The 19,586-nt window shown below is 39.0% G+C and overlaps 1 protein-coding gene across 2 annotated transcripts in view; it reads left to right on the forward strand.

The window, feature by feature from the left end:
* Positions 1-19,586, forward strand: part of cv-c (RhoGTPase activating protein) — a 205,890-nt gene that overhangs the window by 176,691 nt on the left and 9,613 nt on the right. For both annotated transcript variants that reach the window (XM_011636672.3, XM_011636673.3), the window contains exon 10: positions 4,872-5,035. In XM_011636672.3, the coding sequence (XP_011634974.2) occupies positions 4,872-5,035 (164 nt within the window). The remainder of the gene's footprint in view (positions 1-4,871; positions 5,036-19,586) is intronic.

Below are 19,586 nucleotides of genomic sequence, written 5' to 3' on the forward strand. Positions count from 1 at the left end.
TTTTTTTTTCGGTACAACGATCTATATTTATGAAGAATTTAATAGTTTGTGCAATGGTGCATTTATATTTTTCGCACTCTGACACCGCTCCGAGTTGTGACTTAAATGTTTCCGACGTCGCACAGCTCGAAGTTAACAATTCTTTCATTACCGCTAATAAATAACTTCGCGACGCGCGTGGCCATGCGAGAGATAGCCATTAGCTCGCCAAACTCATCGACAAATCTCCCTCCGTAAAAAATCCGACGCCGCGGCAATCATCAATAATCCGCGAGGCCTCTAATTAGACGTTCGGAAACGAAAAAGAAGGCACCGGCTGGAAAAAGTTTTATACCGCTCGTTCGAGAATCGCGCCGATTCCAGGCGCGGAGGGGCTGCCTCGCTAAGGGAATCGAAACGCAGCCTTAATTTTCAGGGCTGGCTCGAGCGTTTAATCGTTGTGATAAATTAATACTGGCAAACGCGCTCGCGCGTTCCTCCTCTTTGATTTGCTAGCTGAAGCCCTTGTGCTGCGCGCGCGCGCGTGCGTGCGTGCGCGCGTGCGTGCGTGCGTGCGTGCGTGCGTGCGTGCGTACGTACGTACACGCTGACTCGTTAGAAACGTGATTCTCGAACGACGTTGGGTTTCGCACGGTGAGTCAGTAGAGCTGACCGTTGCTCGGGTCGAGGCTCCCATAAACATGTCGCGGTGCAATGCAGCCGGACAGGAGACACCGCGACGCGTGATGCGGCGACCCACATGCCAAAAGCGGGAAGAGGAATGACACGGAACCGGCCAGCGGGCTGTCCTAACTGCGAAGACGCGTTTACGCCTCCGAACAATCCGCGACGCGAACAGCTGTTACCCCGAGCATGTGTACGAAAGCATCCGGTGAGCACAACGGTGACTATTCACAAAGTTCGTTGGCACTGGATTAGTCATGATGATTTATTTTTTTTTTTTGTTTTCAACACAATTCGATGGAAGACAAATATCGCGATAAATTAACAATGTAGTGTGAAATAATTTTTTTTTTTTTTTTTTTTTTTTTTTAATTGAATTTTGAAGTAACATTTTCGAAGCTTTGGCTTATTTTAACTGAAATTTCTTATGAAATTTCTTACAAAAGAATTGCGTGTAGAAGGCATGTTGCGTGACTATACGCATTTATGCTGGCGTGTTTATTAAGGGTTAAGGACGATCGATCGCTCGATATTTATCGCATTATATCGACACGTTCGCCTCAATTACCTAATACTAACAGCGGCACAACCGCGGTACTATCGATAATTACATAATGTTGGCGCGAGCAATTAGGATACTAGGCGTGAGAGAGGGACTTACGAGACAGTAGGGACTTTCACTTTTTGCAGTGCGCGTGGGAGACAGGCGGCTTTATAAAACTTTAATTTAATTTGTGTATGCGAGGCCCGCATGCGGCTCGGGGTCCTACAGCCTGCAAACAGATTCTGAGCAATGTAACTGCTGCAGCGATCCGGATGCCAAATGCGTGAAGAAAAAATTATGCAACTAAACGATATAATTTATCCTAAACTGTAATATAGCATAGGAATACATGTTTCTCACCAGCGTGTGACTATTTTTTATTAGACTGTATTTTTAATACAAAAAATAAATTAACAACTTTAAATCTTTTGCATGGAACGAATTGCACGAAATAGCTCACCATAATGATTTATAAGCAAACTTAATTTTTTTTATTAATTAAATAATCAATAAAAAAACGTATATAATTATTATCTAAATATTATTAGTTTGTTATTTTTTTATTTAATATGAAGATAAAAGTAAAAAAGATTTATTAAACGTTTTCTTAAATCTTGAAAAATTTTTATTACTTTTATCAAAAATCTGAAAGTATTAATTATTGTCTCATTATTCTTTTGCAATCGTACTCGATATATCATAACAGAGCTTCGAAACTATCAACTCTAAACTGACAATTCTAATACATCGGCGGGTCTGGCACGAGTTTACGCGTACGCACCACATGCACGTACGAACTTGTGCGTCGCGTGTGTTTGTGTCGGGCCACAAACGTATATGCGTCTGTGGTGCACGATTGATCATAACTCAGACGAGCTCTCGCGATCGAAGCGCACTATGAATAGTAGCTAATTGACCCAGTTGAACCCGAGTCGGTCGGCGCAAGGCACGATATAAATACCGATACCGATGCCGCCCATCGAACACGTACGAGAATCACGCGACTCACGTGCACACACGCGACCACACCGCGCGCGCACGCACGCACGCACACACACACGCACACACACACACACACACACACGCGCGCGCGCGCGCAATCGCGAGGATATTACCATGTGGTCATGTCCGGCCACAGAGGATCCCGTCCGACCGATCGCATCCTTCGTGGAATTCCAGCGACCGAATGTGGGTGTCGTATCTGACGATCTGCGTGATAAATTAAGGCTCGTCCGATCCGATCGATCACACCGCCATTCTTGGCCCGATGCACCGCCGGATAAATTTATCAAGTCGTTTGCGAGTGAATTTTTGTGTCTCGCGAGCGACAACAGCTCGCCATTATAAAAACAATTTTTTTATTTTCAATCTCACGAAAGAAAAATGTTTATGAAAAATGGGAAAGCGAAAATGAAAAACAAAGTACAAAAAGTGCCTTCCAAAGGCCGACATGCGCGATTCAAGATTCAGTATGTGTCAATAGTAACATGTTTTTACAGCCGCAAAGATCGGTATTCGCTGATGGCCGTCATTGTGTCAACGAGTGAAAGTTTGCACTGTTAATTGAAATGTCAAATAAGTACAAACGACTACGTGGTCAGCAAATTTCCCAATGAAACATGATTAGTCTGTAATTAGTATATCCACGAAGCGAGCGCCGATCATTAACGTAAATCTATCGACAGCGTCGTAAAATCGTGAACGAATGATCTTGTTGCTTGGAATCGATTGATGTAAATATATATATATATATATATATATATATATATATATAATATAAAGATACGCACACATGCAGCACACATGAATCAAATCATTCTTCATAAAATAACATTGACACAAGAGTCGTTCTATATTTTCATTGATACATTTTATTAGAATGCGAAATTATTTGCCATGACGTATCGTTCAATATATACATATATATCAACTTTTATGTAACTTAAAAATGAATTTTCTAGTGGTAGAAAGTTTACATAACAATACAATTTGCATACGACACGCGTGTCAAATCGTGTACGCAATGAATGATAATATAAATCGAAGATGGAAATTGTTACGAAGATAGTTTATAGTTGTTAATAAGTTGTTAATATTCACAGCATTTATTCCCATATTCAAGCACGATGTTGCGAAAACTTGTCAGAAAATGTTAACGATTAGAAAATACAGATGCCGGTAGGAAGCGTTTGAAAGAAGAAGCGGAGTATATAATGTTACATAGAGCAGATAACTGGTTAATTTATCCATTATCAAGTAACATCAGAGATTATTTAGAGTCGTTAATCATCTTTACGTACGCTTTAATAAATGAAAATAAACGTGGCTGATATATACGCGCGCTTATAATTCTCACAGTAGACGGAATTTCTTTTAATTACCAAGCTTGTTTACGAGAAACCTTAATTTCTATAAAGGAATTTTACGACACATCTCTACTTGTCATCTTGGCGGTTAAATAAATCAGATAAAATAGTTATATTTTTGATATAAGATATATATATTTTTTTTGCGAAATGATTTTTGACGCTGAAACGTTCGTCATTAAAGGATCGTTCTACTTTGAGATGAGTCGATTCTGAAATCCCGGTTAAAGATCATAGATCCAAGATCTGGTTTAGGAGATCTAGGCCAGCATTGCGCAAGTCGTGACAGAAATCTTCCGAACCTTTACGCGTGACCACCACAATGTATTTATAAAGAAATTCTAGAAGAAATAACGTAACGAGGCAAAAAATCTACTATCAAAAAGTTCAATTTTAAAAGTGATAAAAAATGCGATGACATTTTATTTTCCTAGAGTTTGTTATTGTGACAGCTTTGCCATATGCAAAATGAATTACGTGACTTTATGAAATGTGAAATGACTTAATTTTTATATATAATTTTATATATATTTTTATATATATAATTTTTATTACAAATGAAAATTGTTATATGATCGTTGTACGGCTGCGACGGTCGTTTGTGTTAATAATAATAATGTTCATAATATTCATCCTTCGAAGCCATATGACGATGACATTTAACAGTTTTCGTGCGCAATAAAGAATAGCCACGGGGTTACGGAAAGTTTTAGTAATTTTTATGATATTTTTACATTTAAACTTTTATATAATTCTCTTTATTTTCTCGTGATAAAGTGGAGTGCAAAGAAAGATTTTATATTACAAAAACTGTTAGTTTTTATTAAATTTACAAAAAAATATAGGAAAGTAATAAGTAATAGAGAAGTATTTCAAATGAGATCCAATCGACATAACGAACTGTATAAAAATGCAGCGCGTTCCTTTATTCCGATGTAAATGGCTGTTGTGCAAAAAAGAAATGCGGGAATGAAGTCGTATGACAACGGCACAGCAAACATGATGGACCATTCTCGAAATCACGAGGAGATTAATGCCTGTGGAGTAAACGGACGGATTTGCTCCCATTCAGGGAGCATATCTGTGTGCGTTTAGTGCATTCGACAACCGAACGACCCTGAATGTGGCTTCGCAACAAACAAATCGCGGCCGATATGCCGGATGTTTTTGACGTTATCAAATATCGCCGCGGTGCACTTTTCGTTTACGTAAATACGCGCGTAAGCGCAATACCTATCTCGGGCGATAATCGAAGTATGCGAAATGAAAATTGACGATCCTCTGTTTTCGTGTTTCAGACTATCAATTCCCAATTGACGTTTCCGGCGTAGCCAAGGACCACCCCTTCCTCGAGGCCGACTCGCTGCAGAGCCTTTTCCGGCGTCTGCACGCTCTCAATCGTTGCGCCAATATGAAACTCGATACTCATCACACGCATCACGGTACAAGCCACGGCAAAAGTGTGAGTACCCGTCAAATTATTCGAAGAATACATGAGGAACAAATGCAATAAGGATATATTCGATAAGAGCCCGATTAATCTCGTTGAAATTAGAATTATCCCGATTTTTTATTTCTATTGAATATAATTAATAATTAATTAAATATGTTGAAAGTTGACTTTGCATTTCGCGTAACTCGCATTCCAAGGAGATTTGCACAAATTTGATTGTGTTAATTTTTATCCTGTTTTTCAGTAAATTTATTTTTCTTTCCTTTCTATGTGTGTGTTTCTTGAAATTCTCACCGCGTCTTCCGAGCACTCCCCTGAGAATTTCTCAATAGACGATGAAATCTAGAAGAGATCTCACGACGGAAATGTCAGATTAGGGCCGGGGTCAGTTAGAAGAGATACTCGAGACAAGGGTAGCTGAACGTTTCTTAGAATTCTATGATTACGAAACGATTCGAATGTCACATTTTACAAAAGTTTTCTTAGCGATATTGCCTGCAGATTTCTGATATTATCAGTTTCTGTATTCTTGTTTGTTTTACATATCAGTCCACTCTTTTCACGAAACTAAAATTATAAATGTTTATTTATTTTTTTACTTAGATTTAAATAAAATTACTATTTATTAAATTCAATTACTATAAATATAAACAAAATAAATAACGCATTATGATTAGGATGAAATGGATAAAATATTTAGGATAAAAAATGGATAAAATATATAGATTTTAAGGTTTGAATGAGAAAACTAGATATGACTAGACTATTAATTAAACATGTCGATAAAAGGCTTATGCCGTCTACCAACGTTAGCTATTCTCATTGATATTCTTGCTTGGTAATCTATGACATGTCGATATTTGAGCCATACATTATGGCTTTTATGACATGTTCGCACATATGGTCATTGCTATGCACTGGACGGAGGCATTCGTGCTATTCTTACGACCGTTCGTGGAAGAGTGAACAAACGAACGGAATAGCAATTAACAGTTGTCACGTGACGGGGATAAACCTGCAGTTAATTACTTTGGAAAGCGCGGGCAGGATACGCAATTGAATCTTATCGTAACGATGTCTGATCGTGAATAGCGACGCACGTAGTAATTTGAAACCTATAAAATTTCTCATATTTATTACCGCGATAATATTATTATTATTATAATATAGAGACAGCTCTCGATATTACTTTCAATTAATTGGGTTGTTTTAAGAGATAAAAATCTATCTAATAGGTATCATAACTTCAATAAATTATAAAAAGTTTTTTCATTACTTTAAGCTCACGTATGAATTTTATCTCACGTGTGCATGCAATCGCAGTCATGTGATCATCTGAGCGATGGTCCACAATTATATTGTTTCTCATGTTATTTATTATCGCGAATATTATTATTATTATTGTAATATAGAGATAGCTCTCGATATTATTTTCAATTATTTGAGAGATAAAAATTTATCTGATAGATATTATAACTTTAATAAATTATAAAAAGTTTCTTCATTGCTTTAAGTTCCCGTATGAATTTTATCTCACGTGCGCATTGCAGTCGCGGTCATTCGAAGGCCCACAATTATATCGTCTCGATTTTATCGTCACGCGGACACGTGAATTAAATTCGGCCGATCCGAAATGAACTCGGCAAATCTACGAACCGGTAGTGAGCGTAAAGATCAATCTAGGCGAATTACCGGGAGGGAGTATTATTGGGCCGCTCTCGAGAGCAGAAAGCATTCACCGTAACTCTGCGAAGAAATGCGCATCGCATCAGAGTTAAAAGCGTTTCGATGAAAGCCTAAATCAATTATATGATCCGGCTCGGCCAATCGAAGATCGTAGATCGCGGATCGGTTCGTACGATCCACTCCAAAGGAGAATCGCTCGGATATGTACACGTGTAGAATGTGTACCGACGCCGCCAAAAAGAGATGATATCATGGCAAAGCGATCGTGTCTCTGTAGATGTTGAGTTTCGACATTGATTTGTGTATCGTATCGCGTATCGATCTCGGTTTTGAAAAGCGGTGAGTAATGGATCGACCGGCTGGTTGCAATCCATCGATAAGCTCCTTGGAGTTTGCTCTATCGCGCGTGACGGACCGAAAGCCAGGCTATTATTCGGTCGTTCGGTGTACCAATTTTTCTGTAGGAAGATATTAACTTTCGGCGGAGTTGCCTCGGTTACGGACAGATCAATTTGTAATGCGGTGTGTTGTGCGGATATCCCGAAACGATAATTTCAAAGTAAATTTTTCATTTGCAGTCTCTTTGCCAAAGTGATAAGAAAATTTATCATCTTAAATAATCTAAAATAAAAAAATTTATTTATTTCTTTAAAATTATCGATTTTATTTCTACGATTTTATTTTTCGATAGGTTTGAGAACATGACGCTTCCGTTCGAATATAATCCTGACAAGCAAGGATTATCCTTGTGTCATTGGGATCAAGTGCGGTTGATGGTTAGAAAAATAATCGCTAGATCATACCGCGGTACTGTGAACGTTGATCGACGACTTTCACGTCCATAAAGGGCTCGGGTATACGCGTGCTTGCAGCTGCGACAAGTGCTGCGAGCTCTCACCGGAAGCCAGCGCAAATCGTTACGCGCGATTGTATGTTTAATAAATAGAAAATTTATCTGGCGACCGTGCGCGAAACGGGCCGCGGAAAAAACTGGCGTGAGGATTTTTCAAGTAAATGTCCTTAGATGGGGAGAAAGCGCGTTTTACGCGTACGCGTTCGGTACACGAACGGATATGTGCTCGAAGAGTCTGGTCACCGCTGACGCGCGAAAGTCTCGCCAAATTTGTAGCCACGGTGACTCGCGAGATGCTGCGAGGTCGATTAGACGAGCATTGCCTTTCTGAGCAAAGAGTATCTGTTACGAATACTTTGTGTAAGTACGTCGAATGCGATTCGTGCGTAACCTTTCATATTTAATAAATAAAAATCTTGCATTTTAACGGAAAAAAATTAATCGTAAATTTTTAACTGATAACATAAAGAAATAATAAATATAAATTTTTGGAGAGGAAAAAATTGTCGTAAATTCTTAAATTGATAATATAAGGAAATAATAAATTTTAAATGTGAATTGTTGGACTGTGATATAAACATTTATGTTTAGTTTTTCATTTGTCATGAAAGTAAACTTCAAATTATATAAAACATGACTAAATATATATAAGTGTATATGAAACTATTATATATGAAACATAAATTTTCGAAGGAAATTTCCGAAATATTAAGATTCTGCACTAAAAAGATGAAGGACTAATATTTTAAACTTACAAGATGTAAAACCTTGGACATCGTATCGACAGCCATGATGCGTCTAATTTTAATCGTTCACGTGATCTTCGTAATTGAAAGGGTATGTCTCTGTGGCCAGTGAATAGAGATTAATCGAAATGTATTGAGCGAAAAATACCCGCAGTGGAAATTGTTTGTAGGACGGTTTATTTTCTGTCTATGTCTTACTATTTTGTTATCGCATTGACCTAGTTAACGTCCAAGGCTCGCCCATTGATCCTCGCGCGAGCCAGATAATTTTATTCGCCTGTTTTAGACCTCGGCTGTTAAATTGATCTCACCTTCGTCACACGACGATAGGCAATATTACACTTACATAGTGCTCGTAACGTATTAGGTAAGATCAATTTACAAATGCCAAAACTGGACGTGATGTGCCAATGTGTTGACAAGCCAAAATAATCTTCAGGCTATTTCGTGATAATGGAAGTGTGGCAATCAACATAATGACTTTTCCTCGAGATAAAAAATTACAGGAATATGATATGTTTCTAATTTAGAATATTAAAGTACAATATCGAGATGTTATTTTATTTCTCTCTAAAAATTATTTTTAAAATTTATCTTTATATATGTAAAAATGACTTCTAAAAGATTTTATATAACAGATTTAACGCATAAAATTCAATACTTAATATTACGAGTTAAAGATGAGCATCTCACGTTGCTTCCTCATATTCTTTCTTCTTTTTTATCTCTGACACATCGAAAATTAAAGTCTTTGGCCAGAAGGTGCTGTAAAAGGAATTTTGGCTGACGTCGACCTTGCACTCCGGATGGAAAGCACTGATCGACGTACTGCGTTACTGGGTGAAAGCTGAACTCTGATGAGACCTGCACGTGTGAAGCGTAATGGTTCTTCCGAATCGAAAGCCTTACGAAAGCAAAAGGTGGAGCGGCGCCCTCCGGCGTTGACGTTTTCGTGAAATAATTCCGTGAGGAACGTGCTTTGCAAAACGTGCGATCGATACGAAGCGACGATGTAACATTGTCCGTGACTGAATGAGCAAAGTTGTGACGCGCTTCCTCTTGCTTCATGATATTGTAATTCAGCATTAGAACTCATGCAACGATACACGATTACACGAATAATTTTCAATTTTTACATTTTTCCTCATAATCTTTATTCCGGCAGATCATCGTGCAACGGAATCCCATTGTACAATGAAATTCTCGTTCTCTCTAAAAATTTAAAATTTAGATGGGAAAATTTATTCGAAGTAAAAGCTTCGTAAAGAGGAAGATAAATATTGCGAAATGCACGGTTGTAACTTTGAGTTCTCTAATGATATTAAAATGTGCTTACATTTCTAATTCCATAGAGTTAAACGCGGAAAAGAAGCTCTCTGCGGCCAAATCTTCTCGCGCGTAACGCACATACGCGGATAAGAGAAAGTAGAGGAATGACTGATGCGTTTTATAGGAATAATTTATACGCGAGCGTCGCGCGTAACTTAATTTGGTAAACGACGTAGCAAACGACGGCTGCGTACATTCGTGTAAACCAGTAGTAGAGACATCCGGGACTTTCGCTGTCGGACGATCGGGTGCCCTTTTCTCTTTCGCCGAAGGAGCGAATCGTTTTCGTTCGATCCTCCCTGTAATTGTTATTAATAAAAGCTTTCACTCTCTACACCCGTGACCACTGAAAATGAAATATCTCTCGATCCGCATCTCTCGATCCCTGTGTTTGTCGAATCAACGACAGTGGCAATTTGCAGCAATTGGGTCGGTTTAAGAGCGGCCGTATTATCGTGCCCGATCGACCACATTTTCGTGCCCTACTTTGATCTGGTTCTTGAAAATTGCCGTTCCTCCAGAGCGCCCTGAAGTTACATGAAGTCCATGCTGACGAAAGCGATAAATTCAGTGGGAGTATATTTTAAGGCTATCATCTGTGCTTGTCGCGAAGCGTCATGTCAAAAAAGTTAGAAACAGTTTTGTGAAATGTGTGTTCTGTAATAAAATAATAATTTCTGAATTAATTATTTAATAAATTGATATTATTTTTCGCTGCAACTTATACGTTGTCTTAATTAAGTTGGAATGATGTGTACCATACAAGAATAAGTAACCGCATGATATAACGCAACATGTCAAGCTGCGGTTTGATTTGTTAAAAAGAATCTATTCTTTTTAAATGTCATTATTAATATTATATTTTGAAATATTTTATTTAGAAGATGTATTAAATCAATGATGGCATTTAATATGTTCTTTATTTAATGAAATTTCTAAAATGTCATGACTTTTTCGATACGGCAGATATGAGCAAAAAATGCTCAACTTTTAGAAAGTGCGGCAAATTAAATTGATTGCCAGCTTGTTAACTCGCGTTTACGGCGAGCACGAAAATTGCAATTACGTTAAATGAGCGCACGCTAATGTCGAACAGGGATGGAAGGAGGAGGAGAGACGCGTAGAAGCATCATCGACGTTCTATCGTCGCGAATACAAGAGTACAACAAGCGAGCTGAGAGTAATTATTTGCCGGCGGTAGCCAACTTTATGCGGCCTTTTACCACGACACAGACACACGCACATGTGATTACATGCGTATGCTTGCGCAAACGAGGGATATCTCCGAGCCGAAAAGAGGGAGGCAAAATCCGAATAGTGAGGGATTTCGCGGCCGACTCATTAACTGGCAAACAGTTAATTACCGGGCAAGAAGATCGTTATAAAAAGATACTCCATCCAACTGCTTTTCTCCTTTTTTTTCTACCTTTTTCTACATCTTGCGTTTCACTGTATTAGTTTCTCTCCCCCTCCCCTCTTCCCGTAACTTCTGCGTAACTTTGTCTCCTCTGTATCATCGTAGATTTCTCCTCACACACGATTCTCTTCTCATTTCTTCTGTCGGTTTCAGTTTTTTATAACCCGTATATGATTCTCTATACGTTTCACACCTGGGGTTCTTTTGTCCACTTTAAGTCTACATTTCCTTCGCGTCTTCTTCCTTTTCTCCCTCCCTTTACTCCGACTCCGTCGGGTTTTCTTCCTCTCCGTCGTCTCGCCTTGTCTTTTTACAGTACAGCCGCCTCTTTTCCGCCGGTTTCCTGTTTTTCTTTACGCGATGCTTTTTCTTTCCTACCGACGTTACGGACATACTCTCGCATTCAGAACGCGTTCAGCCGGGGTAGGAGTGGTGGTAACTCGTAATTACATGTACGCACCCGGGTTGCCGGCGTCGGCTTCGCCGGTGCGTAAAACCTGGAAACAGGTTCGGTACACGCAACCGCGGAGAACGCCGCGCTGGCAGACTGCGCGGCACGGTTCCACGTAGCACCTGCATATCGCAGTCACGCCATTGGCAAGGTACGGACCAGTAATAATATCCGGGAATTTTCGTAACGTTGGCCGCTAACAAAGGATTGACAGCGGCTATAAAATTTTTATTTCGCATATAGCATTTATTTCACATATCGCTTTTAATAATTTAATTGTGGAATAATTCCGCTTGGCAGGTATCCCTCGTATCTTTTCTCCGTAAATGAGAATTCTTTTCGCAATTGCGATTTCGTAATTTCCTTCCAAAAATCATAAAAATCAAACAAGAGAAAAAGTCGACACCAGTCGTTCGTTCGCGTCTTGTGTTCGGTAGCCGCACCTTCTGATTTCAATATTTCTTACGTGGATGAATAAATTTCAATTCCACGAGATCTACCCGACGATGTTATTCCATAGGAATGATAATATCGGCATACTTGAATATGAATGCGAATCGCAGGTGAACGATGAAACAACTTAAATTGTCCTACTATAAAGACGGCTGATTCATGAGGACTCGGAGATATACCGATTTTCCCTCCGGCATTCGAGGGGATATCGATCATTATCCGCGGTTTTTCCGAGGCACCTTCACCTCGAGGTCTCTTTGAGAGGAGTACCGCGGATTGTCGGAAAGTCGCGACACAGGGGAACGAAGCGACGACAAGGATGCGTCTCTCACTCGCGCGCGAGTTGACAGGCGCAAACGACAGCCGACATTCCTCCGTCGATCGCGCAAACCGGTTGCCATAAATTCGCGCGAACGAACGCGACTTGCCCCGTTTCTACCGCCGATACCAGTATCGACGCGCGGCACTTTTTCCCATAGCACGACGGTCGGTGCACCGTAAATTTTATTCCGCGCGTTATTCGCGGAAAAATACGCGCGTTCCTGCGCGGTCTAAAATATATAATACGTTTCACTGGGCAAAAATTCACGTTCGGCGTTTATGTTCTGAATTCATCGCGCTTCCTCCAGTATCTTTTTTCTTCAACTTGCAATTGTTTTTTTTTTTTCTCAGTAATTTTGACGTAAAAGATATTTTAGTAATAATTTTTTGTGATAGGTATTTCTTAGAATAACATTTATATATCTAAAAATTTTTATAGATTTTATTATCTAATTTATTTCTGAGATTTATTTTATAAAACTGTCCAGGAATTTTTTATTTCTTATAATTCAGAAACAAATAAGAAACATTTTTGTTATAAACGAATTTATCTTAAACCGGTCCAAGCGGTATATTTATATGAAAGTAAACACAAAAAACGATGCGACTCCAGTTTGAATATACACATAAAAAGAAATTTGAATGAAAAGGCCGTACTTCATTTTCTTCGTATATATATTATTTCGATAAACGATTATATTGCAGAAATTATTTTAGTCTATTTAATATATATATTTCTCAGCGGTGACATACAACCAGCTCTCAGCCGAGATGTAACGAGCTTCGCGTGCTTCCTTATCTCCGTGCAAATTAATCCAGCTTACAACTCGGTTTGTACCGTAATTATACTATGTAAGAGGAAAGTACCCACGCTCGATAATTAGCGCGTCTGATTCGTCGGAATCACGCCGAAAGCGTGTCATTTCTTGTGCGGAACGCGGTTTTTATGTAGAAAGTACGCATTCTTGGACGACGAGGACTGCGGATGATCATCTCAGTCGATTCGCGATACGAGAGTTCCTTATCGAGCGATCGGGCCGAGCGCGACGGGAAGACGGGAGATAATTTCTATGGTGGCGTACCGTGGAAATCGGGCGACGGGAAATGGTCATTAGCGCGGGATAAATGTCCGCTCTTGTCACGCTCGTGCATATGCGCATTTCTATGCCGCACCGTTATAACGATCTGGACGCGATCTTGCACGCTCGGCGCGGATCTAGTTTTTAATAGACCGCCGCGTTGCGCCGCTGCACCTGCACCTGCATAATCGCCATCTCACATTCTCACCAGAAGAGAAGTACCAGCGAGGACTGTCCCAACTTTTAATCGCGGGTTTGCCATAACTGCAGATGTAACGGCATCCGCGTTGCCGCTTTCGGAATTTTAGAAGCGTTAAGTCATTGTCATACGTTGTAAATTGTTACCCACGTGAAAAAGAATTAATCTGAAATCAAGATATTCTCAAGGTATTCTCATAAGCGAGAATATTATAATCTTCTTCCCAAATTTTTACCTTGATTTGATTGAATTTGTATTAATGCGAGTATTATTTTTGCACTCAAGTCAAGACTAAAGATCTATATGAAGATTATAACATTCTTGCTTATTGTACAGAATTTATGGATCAGAAATTAAGAAATGCGACGATCGTCTCAGTTATTATACGAACGAATAAACAAACCGAAAATCTTGACGAGTTGAAGAATAACAATCGATAACAAATAACATCTACCGTGTGTCCTCCAAGTTCGAAAATATGTATTTTCAGTCAGAATCTAGACAAGCGAGCAAGCTTTAAGAGAACGAGATCCCTTTATAACAGAAAGATTGTACAGTCCAGTTAATTAAAATTATAATTAATATCGCAAATCAACATCAGCAAGTAAAATTCTTTTCAGATCACCAACACTTATATCTGAGAATATAATTTATTTTGATTTTAAACTAATTTTTTTTAACAATAATAATTATATTAATAACTAGCATAATTAGTCCGCGCTATTATCTAGTTATATCAATATAATCGAGCAAGGAGGGTCGATATAAGAAATGCTCTGTTTGTTGGATTCTTGCAATAGGAATTGAAGTAACTTTAATGAATCTACTTTCGAGGCGTGTTAAGAGATTCTTTCTGGAATCCGACACTGTACGCACCCATTCGCAGCGACGGTGGTGGCCGCCGTCAAATCGCGATGTTTTCTTTAGAACAGACAGTGCAGTTATCGCGGCTGTCCTGCGCGTGTAACCGCGAGCAGTTAGCGCTCACGGCCGAGAGTTGGCGTATTACCATAAATTTCCATCGGACCGTTCAGAAGCCAATTAGCGTAAGTCACACCGTGATGAAGACCGCGATACCGTTTGCGGTTGCTTAAATCAACTAACGGCCGCGGCGGAACCGTTGCACCGTGTCGCAACTTTAATGCAATTGATGGGTCCACGTCGGATTAAAAGACCACCGGTGCGTCAGAGTTTTGACGAAGTTAAGTCGGATTCGCAGGTCTGCCGCGGGTTACATGCGATCCGTAAGATCGAGGACGAAGACGAACATCAAAGTCAGCCTCGGAATACGCGAAGCTTTCAAAAGAACGCTCGATCATGCGAGATTAACACTTAGTAAGTTTCGATATTCAATTTTAACTCAATCTCAATCATAATTAACTATCTATTTTCGAAGTCTGATATCCATTTCTACCGATATAAATTAATTTTAATCTCGATTTAATTAATTGTTTATCCTTTTTTAATTCTTAAAACTGGAAAAAGGTAAATTAAATCGAGATTAAAGTAAGTAGACGTACTCCGTTTCCTCAATCTTGAATTTTTCACATTCAACAAGATTACTTTCACGTTAGAGAATGCAATGTATACCATGTGGTGGTTTTCTTCACATTTTGCACTTTGCGGATCTATTCCCGAAAGCGTTTAATAAGCGACATTTCCATGATAATAAGTAACGATGAAAAAAAAAAAAAAAAAAAAGAATCGCGGCTGTTTTCTCTGTTTTTATGTTTTTCCTCGGAAACGTTTACCCGCACACACACACGCGCGGATCTCTCGTGGACAACACGTCACGCGCGTTAAACAAGTGTCACGCATCGCCTCGGGCGAAGGGACGAGAGCGGGATGCCGCGAGATGATTTCTCTCTTGCGAGAGAGTCTAGAGAGAAGCGTCGAGAGAAACGACCCCACGGCCAGACAGCGCGGCGGCGTCGTCGTCGTCATCATCGTCGTCGTCGTCGTCGTCGTTGTCGTGCGCGAAGCCTCGACTTGGCCTCGACTTGGAAAATTTAGACAGCGATCATCATATTTGCAAACGTGAAAGGGTTCAAATCCCAAAGATCGATCCCAATCGTCGGATCGTTTTCACTCGATCACGTTTATCGTAAACTCTATTTATTAAATTTCACGAAGCTAAATTATCTCCATAATATATATCATATATAATTATATTAATTATACAAAAAACAAACTTAAATTTAACATGATAATTTTTTACCAGTGAAATTTAATTACAATACGTAGTGTCATGCGTAATGTTAGTTTGATATATTCCCACTCGAATGTCCTGTTGCACCGGATGCCATTACGCGTGCCATTTACGCGCATCGGGAGAAACTCCCATGAGATTCTTCGGCTGAGAATTATCGTTTGAAACCGACGCTGTTCTAATACTTCCCCACGATTGGATGATCGATCGGCCGAGCTGGTTCTCGCTAAATGAGGATTTACTCACCGTTAGGGCGCCTCGTTAGTTAATGATACCGGAAGTAAGGGACGGCGGAGGTGACGGTGGAGGTGATCGGGATTAATGAGGCGTGACGAGAATATCATGGCGTAATGTTTCTCTGCAAGAATCTGCGCGAGTCTTTGTAGGAAAGTGCACACCTCTCGGAGCATCGACATACCGACTTCAGAAAGCGAGATTCTTGCAGACTTGTTATTTTATATAAAAAAATGTTCACACGTTATTTGGATTGTTAATTAAAATGGTGATAATTAAAAATGATAAATATTTTTTTAATTATTTCTATGCACTCTATAATTGATTTGAATTTTTCTTTTTGCCGTGTTGTCATTTATTTTGCCCTCCCTCTTCTTGGACTTTTAGAATTGGTCGAGTGTCCCGTTAATGAAAATGACGGCATAAATATCTCTGGGTCTCCGTTTGATTGGCGGTTTTTTGACGTTAGGCTAATTGAATTTCGTGATATACGTTCCGCACAATGACGGGCCATTCGTACTTGTTAGGCCGCTGCAAATCGAGTGTCATTGATCGTGGTAGGCCGCAAGCTTCTACACGACGGTGGTCGTACGGCCCAAATTTAGAACCAACATAGAACGAGATGACCCAGATTTTCAAACGTTTTCGTTCGCTCTGGGTGGCACGCGATAAAAATTCTCTCTTCGTGCTGCACGTATCGAATTGTTAAAATTAGACTTAGCTTTTTAGTCAGCACAAAATAGACTTGAGAAAAACTCGATGTGTCGAATTTCAATTTTTTTATCTGGGTTCATTATCGTAAGGAATAACAAACGTTCAAAATATGACATTAAATCCCGACGTCGGTTTAACAAGTTCTGGTTAACTGAATAAGTTATTTCGTTGTCACTGATGCAACATTGCCGTATCTTTTCGATATTTCGGAAGCTTTTTCACGTTCCTCGCTGTATTTCAAACAAGACTTGGTCGAGTCGAGCGCGAACAAATTGCACGGGCAAAAACCGACCGCGCTCCTTGCGATTGCATTGTCGATTCCGTGAGTTAAAATTCCCGATTCGAAAGTATGTTATCGCCGTACTTGCGAACGAGATGACGGCAGAAGAAGTAGAGGAGACCGGCATTCCAGGGATTTTCATCGATCGCAGCCGTGGATTTCTTCATTGACAATCGTGATTCAGTGACAAGCCTTCGAGAATCGTACGGTCCGCCATGCTAGCCGTTTCTTTACGCGAAACATCGAATATAAGCTCTCTCTCTCCTGCTAGCAACATATCAACCGGTCGTCATTGAATTTGTAGCCACGACCTCTTTTTATCCAGCGTTGTCTCCTCGCGATTTCCTTCTTTTGTGGCGCAAACTGACGATCGTGGCATCGCTCGATTTTTCAATTTATTAAATTGTTACTTTACGAATATTATACATATATACAAATACAAATTACGCAAAACTATTAATTAATATTTCTATTAATATTTATATTATATTAATTAATATTTGTACAATAGGTTTATAATAATAAAAGTTTAGACATTTAATATCTGCGGATTAAATAAATTTGATTGGCAATTTGTACTTTTCAGATCGTTCTATCTTGTTTGAGACTTTTCTAGTAAACTTATTATCGAAATGTTACATTATATGTAATTATAAATGTTTATGATTGTTTATGATTCGATCAACTTTATCTATAATTATTAATATTTCGATTGCATTTATAACCAAATTTAATCAACATGCTCAGTATATATTAAATCATATATTTAACTAATTAGAGATTTTAGTCGGCCATATTTAAAAAACGATACGGCACGTACCGATAAATCAATTAAATTAGCTGCGTTAAAATCAATGTTAATTTTGTGAAAGAGACAATACTTGAATTTTCTTGTTGCAACAGGCCGCTTTCATCTGCCATGGGTGTTGTAAATTAAATTAATATCATCGTGTGTTACGACGACTGGTTAATTGCGATCCAATACGACCATTTACTTCGGCAACATGAACACTTACGAGTGGATATAATATTTACAATTTGTACGCGTCTGTTATAATTACTTGTAAGACAGAGTAAGGGAATAGAATGTTCATTAAACCGAAGCCTGGAGCTTTATGTCACGTATAATTACATTTTATGTAACCTAAGATAAACGATAATGCAAATATATTCAAACTATATATATTTTCAGCTGTATTTAACATGTAATAAACTTCACAATATGAGACAATGTGTTACATGTGTAATTATGATTTGCAATAGTTTTATTTAAGTTTTACGTAATTAAGTAATATTACATGTTACACTTCTTGCGAGAATATTATGTAAATCGATGAGATATTATACAGGATGTTTTAAAGGAGAAATCAATCGCTCGAGAAATAATTGGGGATCCAAAAATAAAAAAAAAAAGTTGATAAGAACCGGAAATTTTCGAATTATTATAGTATTTTAAATTACGATTTTTATTTTGAAATTTCAAATTGCTTTGCCTTCGAATCTTTTTTATTAAAATAAAATTAAAAGAAGATGGTTTTTATGAGTTTTATAACATAATTAAAGTTAAATAAAAATTGTGGGTTTTTCAGTACTACACAAAATGCACCACGTGGACATACAGCTCGCTTAACATCTCTTGGCATCAAAGATCACGGTTCCACAGTTGTGCATCCCGAGTAATGCTAAAGCAGTCTATAACTTTCATTTGACTTTAAATTACATTAAGAAACTCATAAAGAACCTTCTCTTCTTTCAAAAAAATTCGAGAGCAAAGCAATTTCAAATTTCAACGCAAAAATGGCGATAACTCAAAAACAACGCATTTCCAAACCTACGTTTGTAGGTTGATTTTCTTGTTTTTTTTTTTTTGAGTCCCCATTCGTCTCCGGAGTGATCGATCGCGAAACACCCTATACATTGTTAATAGGCCAGTCGTCGGAAGTCGAGCTAAAATCTTTTCCCTTGCGCAACAAGTGTTTCTCGGATATGTTCGAGGCCGCGCGTATTCGCGCGTGTGTCTCGAACGTCCATCGTCCAGGCCTTCGTGAAAAACAACGGGCGGAGGTTTGTTCAACCTGCTTAGACGGAAGTGACGTCGGCCGTGTACACGTGGGGCGACACGGCTCGTTGAGTGCCGCGCGGAAATAACTCACGTATGGGGGTATCGTCACGTCTCTCGTAGTAACGCGCCGGAACGGAAACGCAGATACGTGCATGCGAGCGAGCAAACGACGTAAGTGCCGAACAGACGGTAATCGTCCGCAAAACTTATGTATCTTCGAGGAAGAGAGAGAGAGAGAGAGAGAGAGAGAGAGAGAGGGAGGGAAAGAGATGGAGATGCCGATGTTCAACGTTTCGCGCGATGCATTACGAAAGGTGTATCCTTCTTGGAAGAAGGATGCCGGAGAGTGTCTATCACGTCGATCCTCGATAAATGCATAGCCTTCGTCGCTGACTCGCAGAATTGTCTTGCCCTACGTTAGACGTAACAAGTTGTAATGTCTTAATGATAAAATAAAATTTTTAAAAATGTAATAATTGATGAAACGTGATTTTAGAGCTCTTTCGATCGAGTATGTAATGCGCTGT

This window comes from Pogonomyrmex barbatus, unplaced genomic scaffold, assembly GCF_055798465.1.
Source record: "Pogonomyrmex barbatus isolate J1 unplaced genomic scaffold, ASM5579846v1 scaffold16, whole genome shotgun sequence".
In the NCBI taxonomy this organism is placed as follows: Eukaryota; Metazoa; Arthropoda; class Insecta; order Hymenoptera; family Formicidae; genus Pogonomyrmex; species Pogonomyrmex barbatus.